A 13,935-nucleotide genomic window follows, 5' to 3' on the forward strand; every position below is an offset into this window, starting at 1 on the left:
AACTGCCCCGCTAACACAGGTTCCCTACAGTAGGTTAAAGCATCCAGGTGAATTTTGAATATATCCAGACAAGACTGCAGCCTTTCTAGGCAGTTTGTTGCAATGCTCTGTAATCCTTAAAGCACAGAAGATTTTTTTTCATGTTCAGATAGAACTAACTATGTTTCAGTTCCTATTTCCCCTTGTCCTGTTATTGGGCACCATTGTAGAGAGCTTGGCCCCATCCACTTGACAAGGGCAGGGACATCTTTCAGTAGATTAGGCTGCCCAAAGCCTCATGCAGCACAACCACGAACACTTCCAGGAAGGAGGCATCCACAACTTTTTTGGTGGTTTTATGAGCTGAATTTGACTCATTAGTCAAGGGCTAAACAGCAGAACCATTCCACCATGCAAAGAGAAGGTTAGAACCAGGTAGCAGAAAGTAGATAGTGAGGACAGTGGGAAGGGAAAGAGACTACCTGTTGGAAGAAGCTTCACTTCTTATTTGACTACTAGTAAGGTAGTGAAGGAGGAAAGAAAGGTTGTTTGGAGAATTTTGGTGTTAAATTTCATAAGCTATGACTGCTAATATTTCTAAGTTAAAGGACTTGTGCATGTAAACAATATATGTGTAAGTCACCATAGGGACTCTGAATACTTAGTGGCCAGTAAATGGTGATAAACACACAGATGTGTTCTGGGGGCAACCTTTAATTTTACTGATACAATTCTGTTTGGATAGAATCATTTCCTGTATTTGTGAGATACGCTTCCTTCCCATTGTCCATGGTTGAGGGAAGCAAGCCTTAAGAAAACCATCCTTGACTGCTCAATTGCATGTTATATGATATATTTAAAAACGAAACAAAATAAAAAACATTTTCATTTCCATCAAATGAAGCACCCTTTATGAGGTACCTTCCTTGTATGTCTCTTTTGGGAAAGCTTGAACAAGTATTTCTTAAAAGCAGCTATCAGAAGTGAAAGCCAGAGTGTACATTGGAGAGTCTGTTTTATTTGCTACCTTCTCCTAGTGTTTGATTCTGAAAGTCCCTCATACTACAGTCTGAATAATAAACTGTTGGACCAGTACAACAATCACAATAACTGTCTCTGCTTATTCTCCAGTTAATTGCTTGTGTTTGCATTGCTACTTATAGACTGCAGCATTTATGTGGGATATAGGTGAATTAGATCAATATATTTCAGTGTTTAAAAGCATTTGTAGTAGTGCATCTAGTAGGTGAATCTCAGGCCTTACATTACCATTTAGATTACACCTATCAGTTCCCTTGAAAAAGGAAGAATCACAATAGCTGTATGGTACATGGAAATTATGAGGAAAATTGAAGAGCACGGTGCTGCTTTGTGAATAATTTTAGTTGTGTGAACTCAAAATAAAATGGCAGAATTAGCATAGAACCATTTCATGTGAAAAATACGGCTGAAGACTAAATTCAATGGATAAAAAAATGGAAATAAATCTTATGAATTTAGAATAAAGCTAAATACTGTGTCTAGATAGAGGTATTATTTTGTGCAGGATAAATTATTACAGTTATGGTCAGAAATTTATGGCTGTTGGAGAGCATGTGGGTTTGTTACCAGTACCCATTTTATCATTAACTTCTACTATTTCTTCAGTTAACTACTCCTAGAATCCACTGTTTTTGCATGTGTGTATGATTAACAGTTTTTCAGTGTTGGTATTTAGCATGTGTTTTTGTTGAAATCTACAGGATTTATTCTTTTTGCTTTGTTAATGTAGATGTTCCGATTGCTGTATTCAAATGGAGGTTTGATTTTATATAAAATTTTGAAAAGCACACTAGATTTCTAGTTGATGATGTAGGGGTTTATGTTACATGCCATGAACTTTGTTAGAGCTGTGTGCTTTAGCTTTATCCTTTTTGTTTCTGGTTTTAGTCAAGAATTCTTTGTGTGTGTTGTAATGTTCTGATCTAGTCGGTAAACGGCAAGGTTCTGAGAAGAGGAAATACTGTCTCTTTAACTTAAAGTTAAAAGGTGAATGGGAAGAATGTGAATGTGTGTCTGTAAGTGGGTCTAAGCATAACTTATGAAGATAGGGTGTTGTAGAAAAAGTTACAACTCCTGGTATATATTAACTGAAGCATCCCCTGGGCTTTTTTTCATCTTTCTGTGAAGTCTAGCTTATTACTTTTGTATCAGCTAAAATTATAGCACAGTGATAGAGTTAACAAATACTGATTTTATTTGCTGAAATATTAAGTATGAGTATTTTTGTTTTGAGACCAGGAGAGCATATATTTATATCTTCTATTTTTTAACATGTAGTTAATGTGGGTTTATGATGAAGATGTCGGAATGAATTGCAGAGAGGTTACCTTTGTCCCTGGCTTATACAAGATCTTTGATGAAATCCTTGGTACGTATAACAATGTTTTAGCATTATAAAGTATACATTATTCTGAGAACTCAAAGCATTTTAATTTGTATCTAAATTTAAATCACAGACTTGAGAGTTCCATTAAAATTCAGTGCATGGAAGTTTTAATGCATGCCAGCATTGTAGAACAGTTTAGTATAGGGAAAGAGTGTTTTCAGCTGAACCTGCAAGAAGGTATTACAGCTTGTAACTAAATGTCCAACCTAGGTCACTCTTTGTGATGATCAATATCATCATGAGATATTTTAATCTGCTAGGTTGTTCAGGCTAACAGCTCTGTGTAACATATGAAAGAAGACCATTTTTCTGAAAGACAACTGAAAATTATCAAAGTTAAGTTATATTATCATCTCATAAATCAGCTTATGATATTCTCTTTGTGGCAGATACACATTGAACCAGCGGTAGAGTAATGCTATGTCTGAGCAGTGTGCTGTCTGCTGAACTGCTAACTTTAGGTTAATTGACTTTATTCATAATGAGTTGTAACAACTAATGAGTTGTTACAAAGTTAAGTGTAAGGGTTGGCAGGCAAACATCATGAACTTTGAGGCTATTGAAGTCAGTGGAAATTTTATCATGACCTTCACTGGGTTCAGAACATATCTAAAACTGTGGTTTACACTATTGCTGTTTTCAAGGCAGTATCTTGGCCGATTGGAAAAGAAGGATTTTGGTTGGTTGTTTTTTCACTCATTCCCTAATGAGAGAAATATGAGACTAAAAACTTTCATCACTCATTTTTCTGTCCCATAAATGGAATTTGCAGGCTTTTCACAGTTTCATGTTGTCCCATTCAAAAGGAAAATTGCTATCGTGTCATTATTGTAGTACTGTATGGCTTATTGTTTCTTTATGTGTGCCATTCAGAATATGGTTTGAGAGCAAGGGTCAGTGTAATAACATGGTGAAAACTGGACTGTGGCTGTGCATGCTTTTAAATGAAATGCTTGTAATGTTTTTTGGAAGTCATTCAAAATATCTGATAATATATATAAATCCTTACAGCTTATTAAGATACCTTATGTTTACTAGATTCCTCTTCATATCCCTTGCTGTTACAAGGTTTTATTTTGGTCTGTTTTGTGAGTGATAAGACAAATGTTGAATATTATTTTAATGTTTTCTAATATCTATTGTTTGTAGTTAGCATACTTTGCAGTAAAATTAATTAAATTGTAATCAAATATTAACCTCCAGTTATTCTTTTGGTCCTGAATTGTGTAAAATGAGAGTGGTTATAAGTCTCACAAAAACTTTAGAGAAAACTTGCTGGTATCAAAACACTTCTTAATGGATGTGACTTCATTGGGACTGGATTTTACTGTTAAAATGGTGTGTCTGATCATGCATACCATTTCCTAGGATTTTTAATATATATGGCATAGTATGTGTGTTAAGTATCCAAAGAAGTGCAGCGAAAGATGAATAAAGTGCTCAGTATGTCAAGAATAGCAGAGGAGCAAGCTCACAAAATACTTATGTATTTCTGTTGTAGTTTAAGTGCTAGAAATAGAATTAGTAATTAAAAAAAAAAAAAATTATAGCTGCTTGATCTTATTTTCTGATGCCAGTAATAACATAGAAAGCATGTAAAAAGTTACCTGATTAAGAAATACCTGGAGCCTTGTAACTTCTGGTGGAATGTGTATATTTTACAAATCAAACAATTAATTATTGTTACTAGAAAGTGTTGATTTGTCACTTTTTTCATAGTAAATGCCGCTGACAATAAGCAGAGGGACAAGAATATGACCTGTATTAAAATATCCATTGATCCGTAAGTAGAAGTGTGCTGTCATTTACTTCCCTGCCTGGGCTACTGTAGTTTTGATTTGTACAAATGATTTTCCTAAATGAAAATAGATTTTTTTTAAAAAACAAAAATAATCGTTTGGAAATTATTTCCACTGGCTTCATATTTTAAGATTAAAAGGTTTTTAAGATTAAAAGTGATTAGCAGTAATTGCTACCATTATAAATTGATAGCAATTTGCTTTCCAAAACCACAATCCTGCTGTTTGGTTGAATGAAACTTAGAAGATTATAAAATCCATGATTATATGAAAGCTTGCCAGTACATAACTGTAACCAGCAAGGTTACATATAAATCATAAATACCAACCTTAAGATTCTGTAACATTCTGTAACGTTGTATCCCCTGAACTTGTATGTTTAGCACAAGGATAAAGTTATGTTTATGTTAGCTGTATCACACTGAAAGATTACAGATATGTCATTACTACCATTACCACTGTTTTTCCTAATTCAATATTTGAAATGAAGAGATACGTCCTAATTAGAATTAGTTAAATACTTAGTGATTGGATTCCCGTGGTGTATCTTTTCAGATACATTTAAATGAATAATTAATATTTTGGAGACCTAATTTCCACACATAATCCGTAGGATGAATATGCTGAGAAGCCATTGTTCTTTAGGTTTTCAGTGCAGTATCAGTTTCTATAGATGAAGTTGCTTTTGTCATGAAGGAGGAGTGAAATGTTAGTGGTATACTTGTGGTCTATCCTGATCTTGAACTGTCTGATATAATAATGCAAGAAACTACAAGTGTTAACAGTGCCAGATTTTGAGGAATTTTGGTATTGATGCAATTACAGTTGTTATCATTAGTGGAGAAGTTTTAAATAGAAGATAACTTGGTTTTGTCCGAGTGGACTTCTGTGAAAGCTATAAAGCTATATCTCTAACTTAAGTGTAGTTCTGTCCCAAAACTTTGAATCTCATCTGTTGGAGATCATGCTGATTGTGAATGCTATTCAAAGAAATCTGGGGGGATTATTTTAATGATAAAGTGCTGTCATGTGTGGGCAGTCATGCTTCTCCTTAGACATGTACTAAGCATAAAGAACTGATTTTTATAATTAAAATTGTTAGAACTGTGAATAGGGATAATAAGAATGTGATATTTAATTGTGGTTTATGCAGTTGTTGAAGTGTGTAGAAAGTTTGCAAGGAGCCTTTTTTTAGGATTACATTAATTGGCTTTATGTCTTTCCTATTTTATAGGGAATCAAACATTATCAGCATATGGAATAACGGGAAGGGTATACCAGTTGTGGAACACAAAGTAGAAAAAGTTTATGTTCCTGCTTTAATCTTTGGGCAGCTGTTAACATCTAGCAACTACGATGATGATGAGAAAAAAGTTACAGGCAAGACAATTTAACTTCGTTTTGTTGAGTGAACTGAGTTTGTTCATCTGTGCACTTTCTCCTTTTACTTTTTCTACTCTTTTTCATAATAAATGATCACTTAGTCACCATTACCAGAGTTCTTTGTTAGAATAAAGTATTTTTTTTAATAATAATATTTACATTAAATTTTACATTTACATATTTAAAGTCAGTAATCATTACCCAGTAAAAAAATTAATAAATAATTATACCATATCCAAGCATTAAAATGTTTATGCTGCTGAAATGAAGGAAATAATAATTTTAATGAACTAGCGTATGATTTATTATTCTAATTATGAAGTAACCATAATTTAGATCATGAATGAGAGTTCTGTTTTATCCTACCTGAAGTCATCACAATATGGGCTAAATATGTATTAGGCCATACTGTGATGACTTTAGAAATTTCTTTTCAGAGAGCGTACAGCAATGAATTGATTTTATTTGAACATTAATATAGCGTGTTAGAAATTCCTCTGAGTTTCCAGGGAAATAAAGCATGATTTCAGTCAATTAATGGGGCTTGACTGTGAATTGTTGCCAGGAAGAGGTGACCTAACTTCTTTATCTCTGAACTTCCATTCCCCTTGCTTCTCTTCTGTCAGAGCTAGTGAGCATGTGGTTGTGGATTGAGTTGACTCTGTACGTGTGTTAGTTTTCAGGTGTCTTGGGATGTTGAGGTTACTTGTCTTTCAGCAGGTAACTTCTAGATCAAATGAGGGAAGAGCAAAGGGCTCCTTCTTGAGGCAGAAGCAGTTCTACCAGATTGTAGGTGGTGTGAAACTGTAACTCTGGCAACCTTTGATAATTGTTGACATCTGGCCCAATTTTTATCTTACTTAGGATCATTTTACTTCATTCACATACTCTCTGTGTATCATAAATGAAGTTCTGCTATAGAAACATACTGTGTTGCATTTTTTCAGGTGGTCGTAATGGCTATGGCGCAAAACTTTGTAACATATTTAGTACAAAGTTTACAGTTGAAACTGCTTGCAAGGAATACAAACACAGCTTCAAGCAGGTACAGAAATAGTCTCCATTTTTTTCTCTTTTGTGTAGCAATAGCATTCAAATTTAGCATTCAAATTTAGCACTTTTTTATATTTCATAAAATGAATCATAAACATTGAAATGTAAAGGACATATAGGTGATGCAGGCAAGATTAGTTCAGTCAGTTAAATTGGTATTTTTGCAAACTAGAATTTAGTACAGTGTTTTGTTTTGGTTTTGTGGGTTTTTTTTTGGGGGGGGGAGGGTTGTTTTGTTTTCTCTAAGTAATGTTTTTATTGGGAGTATTGGGTGACTAAACATGAAAAGTTTCTGCTGTTAAAACAGATTTATGCACATGCAGGTGAAAAAGAACGCTTAATTGAAATATCTTTTAGTTATTGTATGATCTGTCAGAAAAGAATTCTATTAGTTGCGTAAACATTAAAACAATTATCTAGGTCATTTTATATAGCGTCACAAAAAAGAATTTTTATGAATTGCATCGGCGTAGCTGTACTTTGGTACAGAAATACTGCACATGAACCTATTGCTCATAATTATGATTGTCAGCATGAGATCCAAGGATTGCCCGTAACCTGATTTACGCTATCTGGTTTTGAGCTGGCTACCCTTATAAATGTTTGAAGAAGTTTGAACAATTACAGAAGTTTCTCAGCTTAGGAATCTTTCACGGTTAATGGCTACTTTTTTTTTTTTTTTTTTTCCCCAGGGCAATTTCTAGTTTTTCTGTCATCTTACTGACAAAAACAGTACATTTTAATGATTTATCTGTCTCTTTAAAAATGTAATATTTTATACTAACTGCTTAAATGCAATTTAATAAAAAGCACAGCCAATTACTGTGTCAGAGGTCAGTGACCTTCTTATAGGGATTAGTAAGCCTCTCTACAGAAGCATGTAGTAGAGGCAGTAAAGACTATGTAGCTAATTCACTTGTTCATCAGTTAGTTTTGTGGTGGGCTGTATTTACATTTCAATCATGTCTATGGATGTAAATGATCCCTTTGTATTTACAGAAACCACAAATCTGCTGTCACCAATGCTTCTGCAAATCTTGGTAAAGCAATTAATTTTATCCATAATATTTTAGCAGGGGAAACTTCTAAAAGGTACCCATGAAATTCTAGTTGTGTATAGCTATCGTAGCCTAGCACAGCCAGAAAATGGAACAAAGGGGAGGTTAGCATCTTATATTTAAACTAATATCTAAAATGTTTTGTTTCCAAAGACTTGGATGAACAATATGATGAAGACTTCTGAACCCAAGATTAAGCATTTTGAAGGTGACGACTACACATGCATTACATTCCAACCAGATCTATCTAAATTTAAAATGGAAAAACTTGACAAGGATATTGTGTCCCTCATGACAAGAAGAGCATATGATTTGGCTGGGTCGTGCAAAGGAGTCAAAGTTATGTTGAATGGGAAGAAGTTACCTGTAAGAGCCTCTTTCAAATTATTTTAAATAGATTGAGAATTTAATGTGAATAATAGTAATTGTTATCTGTATTACTCATAGGTAAATGGATTTCGCAGTTACGTAGATCTTTACGTAAAGGACAAGCTGGATGAAACTGGAGTTGCACTCAAAGTTATTCATGAAGTCGTGAATGAACGATGGGATGTGTGCCTAACTTTAAGTGAGAAAGGATTTCAGCAAATCAGCTTTGTAAATAGTATAGCTACTACAAAGGTGAGTAGTTGTAGTTGCACTAAGTAATAAAAATGATAATGATAAAAACACATGCCTAGTCAGACATAAAAAAACCATACAACTGGGTTACTAAAATAAGTGAGATAATATTTTGCATGAGAGGATCTGGCAAAGCGATTGAATGCAAAATGCAGTCATAGCAGTGTTTCTGAATATGTGCTAGTTCTTACAATACTGGTAATCGTTATCATACTGATGTCTTACATGAACACACTTATTATTGATCAATGATAAATTCAATGAAACTGGTTATTGTTTAGTCAAAATACTTTATTCCTTCCTTTTTAACACATAGTAGTAAGATAATTCTGAAATTAAGGTTAAAAAAGAACAAATACAAAGCTCTTTGAAGCTGGTAGCAAGTTTTGTAGAGAAAAAAGGTGGCTTTTGATAGTAATGAAAAATGGATTTCCATTTATTTCTTTATGATGTATAAAACTGGCCTGAAATGTTGAGATTAATTTTGTTTCATCTTTGTTTCTACATAAACGATCTATGTGTTCTCTGTTCTGATTAGCAATTACAGAAGTAGCAAATGTTATCGTAGCAAATCTTCAGTTATGACAAGCAAGGAATGTGCTCAACATACTGAAGTAAAGTCTTTGTGCTTCTCAGCTATCGGGGTGGTCAGGCACCAAAATTGATTACCATAACTCATTTCTGCCAGTGTAGTATGGCTCACGTTAAGATGTCTGGGATTCACCAAAGTGAAAGAAAGTCTTTGCTGATTTTTACCGTTCACTATTTACACCAGATGAGTGACTGACCTATAAAGAGTAAAGTAATTCTATTGATTTGTGAGACTGTTTTTAGAGAACCTTAACCATGAGTTTCCCAGGAAGATTAGAATGACAAGAATTTGTATTCATACACCTCCTTGCTCAAATCTCCTCTGAGAGAGTCAAACAAGAAAATTCCAATGGTAGCACAAGTGTTTCGTAAGCCCCAGTGGTTGCAATAGATAGGGTCCCTAGTCTAGGCAGATGCCCAGAAATATTAGTGTTCATTTGGTGGTAGGTTACATGTAGTCAGTGTTTAGGTGGTATATAATTTTTACTATATAATTTCATTCACTGTTATTTTCAGTGTAGGTGAACTAATGTTCAGTGCCAAGAGTAATAAATTGTTTCAGTGAGGAGTACTTACTTTTTAAATGTGCATTTCAATTAAATGTTTATCTGATATTACTGAAAACATGGGATGGAGAACATATCTGGTAATAAAACGTTTAAAACTTAGTTCTAATTCAGGCCTGTTTATGCAACATAAAGAAGAAAAATAGCATGATCTTAATGATGTATATCATACCTTTGTGAAGATGCTGGCTATGTGGAGAAAACTCTTAATGTTTGGTATCAGATTAAGAACATATATTGGGAAAAATGAATACTTATTGACTCTGAAGTAAATATATTGCATACACGTACTCAAAGGATAATGAATGTGACTCCTTTGGATCAATTTTCATCCATCATGCAGTTACACATGCGCATTATTATCATTTGTTAAGAAAATTCATAGAAAAAGTACTGTGTATTCTTCAAAGGTAAGTGTTGTAATTTCTAGTTTTTCCCACTCTCCCAATCCATGCCTTATGTGTGTCACTGGATGTGGAATGTTCGGGCCGGTGAACCACCTCACCAGCAATTGATGTGCATCTACCCACTGATGAGACATAATGGCTAGTAACTAACTGCGTCAACTACCTGTTCCCTTATCTGCTAACAGGTGAGGAGCTCATTTCAGCTGTTTTTTGGTTATTTATCACTGTTTGCTGAAAGCTTTTCATTTCTGTTTCTGGATAAATTTCACCCAGTGGTAACTTCCCTTCAACCTTTTTTTAAACTAGCTTTAAACTCCAGACAAGTTTTTTGGCTGACTGGGTTTTTTTTTTGAGGGGTGGGCAGAAAGTCAGGCAGTATGGTGAGCCACAACTCCGTTGTTTTGTTACTGTAAATTTGTTACCTTGATCAGGTCCCTGCCTATTCACAGCTACAGAATTTGACTTCAGACTTTAAGGCTTGAAAGGATGCTTGTAGCTATTCTGATTTTGCAGATAACCTTTTAGTGAGACTTGTGCCTAAACTGCTTAAACCCTGTCTTCCCAAGTTCTCGATTTCAAATTGTAACTTTAGCGGAAATTGTAGTAAGGCTTCAATTATTTTATTTACTTACCAATCTGATGGTATTTTTAATATGACAGCACCACTGGTTGTAATACTAGTTATCATGTTAGCAGAAAAAATTGAGCTGATACGGATGCAGTGCCAGATATTGGATGCAGGGAGCAGTCCAACCTCATACAATTTGCTGGAGTTCAGAAAGAAATTCAGGGCCATAACAGAGCTTGCCATACAAGTTTATATAGATAATGTAAATAAAAAAAAACAACAAAAAAAAGATATAATGCAAAATAAAGTAGGGTTTACTTATATAGCTGATTCAACAAGAACTTCAAATTTATAATTAGCTTCTAAATTTGTTGTATAAAAGGTTTATTTGCTTATACAGTTTAAATATCGCTTATCTCAGAATTAATTGAGGCAGCTGATGGCAGTATTAGTAGGATGCATACTGGAAACAGATTATGTTTCACTTTCAAGACTTTAGTTGCTTTCTTCTTAAATTTTTAAAACAGATTCTACCATAATGGCTACCTTCTGGGAAAAAAAGATTTTGTAGTTACGGTTCTCTTTTTCATAATACATAGCCATAATAAACATTAGCAGCCCTCTAGGTTTAGAGGCTATTTTTCTGTCTTGTATTAAAATTTACAGACAGTTGGGGCAGTTAAAGGCTGTTATGCTTCTATAGTGGGTAAATGTGCCACCTACTGGTGAAATCGTTGAAAGGTTCCCAGCTTTGAGCTCTGAACATCCCTCACTCAATGCTACACACTAAGAATGGACACAGGAATGGGGAGCTAATAAAAACTAAAATCTTCTAAGAACAAGAATTACTGGTAAGTAACCAGTTTTTGATATGTCAGCTGTTAGCTTTTCTAAAATATTTAAAGTGCTAAAAGTAGGCTTTTCTAATCCACTTCTACATACAGTGTTCCACTGAAATAAGATATATTAATGTAAGTATAAGTTTTGAGCAGTGTGACAAGTAAAATCATTGTATTTAAAATCGCCATTCAAGTGTGGAATGTTTTTGAAATACATCTTACGATATTTTCCTGTGGTAGCTGAAACTGTCATCCATAGATGAATAAAAACCTGTTTTTTGTTTTGTTTTGTTTTTCCCAAAGAAGTGTTGTAAAATGATACTGATGATCAAATAAATGCTTGTATGTATGGTGCTTCTAAGTCACATTGGTGGTTTGTATTGCTGTTCAATAAGTGGCTTTGAAAACTGACAGAAAGTGTATATAGTTTCTTTGAAGGTGCAAGTACCTGTTTGTTCATATTTAATAATATTAACCACTTTGAGACATTTTTTCCTCCTCTCTTTTCTATTGTCATCTTATCCTTGTACATGAAGTTGAGAACACAGCTCCTCTCTCCTCTGACAGTCCAGACACTTTGTCTTTCTGTCTTTTCAGACATCTCTTAAAATTCTAAATCCTAGCTTTCATTTTCGGCTTCCTTGTTGTTTGTTCTTTCTTTTTCTTTCTTTTTGCCTGATGCTTTTTCTTCTTCTTCTTCTTTTTTTTTTTTTCATTTCTTATCTCTTACTGTTTTATACTTCCTCATTGCCAATGGAAAGCTTTCTTTCTCCTTGTTTCTTTTTTAAAAACAGCTTTAAAGGTTGGAGATACTTTTTTAATTTGTTATCTCAGAATTGGTGTCTCCATGGATGTGGTTTCACTTTTTACCATAATGCAGATCAGTCTAAACAAGAACCCTCAGTTATTCTGCATTTTTGTAAGGCAATAATCAATGTTAAGCAGAGATGGTCTTCTGAGTAAATTAGTGGGCATTGAGCTGTATTATTAATGGCAATTTTAAAACAGTGGTCTTGCAGAATACAAAGAAAAGCAAGAAAAAACTAAGCTAAGCAAGAATGAAGCCATGCTTCTCTATTCCCCTTTCTATTGTTTATTTCAGTGCAAGATTTTTCAGCCTTTCCAATGATTTACAATGTTTCTTGTAATCTGGAAAGTTTTCATTCAAGGAAATTGTATGAATGCACTGACTTCTGTTTGTTTGAAAGGATTCAAGATCCTGTTCTCAGTCAAACTTCTCTAAGAAAAGTTTCCTCCTGCTGATATTGTTTTCTCCCTTGAGATTCTATTCAAATTCACTGTCTTACAATCTACTTACAGCAATTTCTGTTCATCTGCTTTAGATCTCCTGCAAGTCTTACTGAACAGTGGTGTAAGATACTTTTGTCCAGCTATTGCAAATTTCAAATAACTCAGTTTCTCTCAACTGGCAGCAGTCAGGTCTGGTTCAGTTAGATCATTATATATGCTAGTTCTGAAAGAGGTTTTAAAACTTGGCTGAGAGCTCTAATCTCCTCATATACTTGGTTTTTTTTTTTTTTGTTTTTTTTTTTTTTTTTTTTTTTTTAGCAAGAGGTGAAAGAAAGTAAGTACTGATAAGATTTTTTACTCTCCAAATAGTTTCTGCAAATATTTATCTCCTTATACCAAGAGGAAATCCCAAATATAATTATTGTACTTGGGAGAAGAGAAGCTAACCTGACAAAACAACAAAATGCATTCCCAACCCATCTATGTTAGGTTTTTTTTCTAATGCTTGTTTTCCAGTTCTGAGGACTATTATCTTTTTTTTTTTTTTTTTTAATCAAAGCAAAACAAAACAAAACTGAGACTCTAGCCTTATCAACAACCGAACTAATCTACCAGCATACTATCACTAAAAGAGGACACATCATTTTCTTCTCTCTTCTCTTTGTAAGCATGCTTTAGCTGGATTAGATTTTCAGTACACTGAGTTGAATTGATTTATGCCTAGAGTCTGGTAGCTGACAAAAACTTACTGGGGTGATTGGAACCTCTGTCTTTTGTCATTATCAGTGTCATATCCTGAGACAAAACAGTAGCTGCAAATGGCTCCTTCGTGTTTGGTTGCTTTTTTTTTTTGTATTCTTTTTACTGTTGTAGTTTTGTTATCATTGTTGTTTTCAGCTTTCAGATGCCCAGAGCTTTAGGACTGTTCATATTTGTGATATTTTTCAAAAGAAAGCCTACTGTTTTACCTGTAAAGGGAATTTATGCCACTTTGGATTTGTAAATATTTTAATATATTTATCACCATTAGTTTATAACAATCAGTGTTCTATATATTAAAGACTGCAGGATACATATCTTCAAATACTAGTTATTTTTCCTGATCTGGAATGTTCTGTTTGTGATCATTCTTCATGGGCTTTAATCTCATTTAATACAATTACTTTTTCTCAACCTTTGGTGTGAATCCTTTTAAAATGCATTTGCCACACGTAGTAGGATTTTCTGTGTGCATTTATTAATGTCAGATTATGTTACTCAATATTTATACTATTCAATTTTCTTTATACTAAAAAAAATATTTCTAGATCTTATGGAATACAGATTATCTTTATTCATTTAGATAGTGGACAGATTTCCTTTGATTATTTCTTTAGTTGATAACATTTGAAT

The 13,935-nt window shown here is 33.7% G+C and overlaps 1 protein-coding gene across 5 annotated transcripts in view; it reads left to right on the top strand.

Moving 5' to 3' along the window:
* The window catches only part of TOP2B (DNA topoisomerase II beta), a gene marked incomplete at both ends in the record, with an annotated part of 56,260 nt that overhangs the window by 12,585 nt on the left and 29,740 nt on the right, over positions 1 to 13,935 (top strand). For all 5 annotated transcript variants that reach the window (XM_079538552.1, XM_079538554.1, XM_079538551.1 and 2 more), the window contains 6 exons: positions 2,299 to 2,389; positions 4,127 to 4,190; positions 5,441 to 5,586; positions 6,537 to 6,634; positions 7,854 to 8,066; positions 8,148 to 8,321. In XM_079538552.1, coding sequence (XP_079394678.1) covers positions 2,299 to 2,389; positions 4,127 to 4,190; positions 5,441 to 5,586; positions 6,537 to 6,634; positions 7,854 to 8,066; positions 8,148 to 8,321 — 786 coding nt within the window. The remainder of the gene's footprint in view (positions 1 to 2,298; positions 2,390 to 4,126; positions 4,191 to 5,440; positions 5,587 to 6,536; positions 6,635 to 7,853; positions 8,067 to 8,147; positions 8,322 to 13,935) is intronic.

The sequence above is a fragment of the Tetrao urogallus genome, assembly GCF_951394365.1.
Source record: "Tetrao urogallus genome assembly, chromosome: 7".
Lineage (NCBI taxonomy): Eukaryota > Metazoa > Chordata > Aves > Galliformes > Phasianidae > Tetrao > Tetrao urogallus.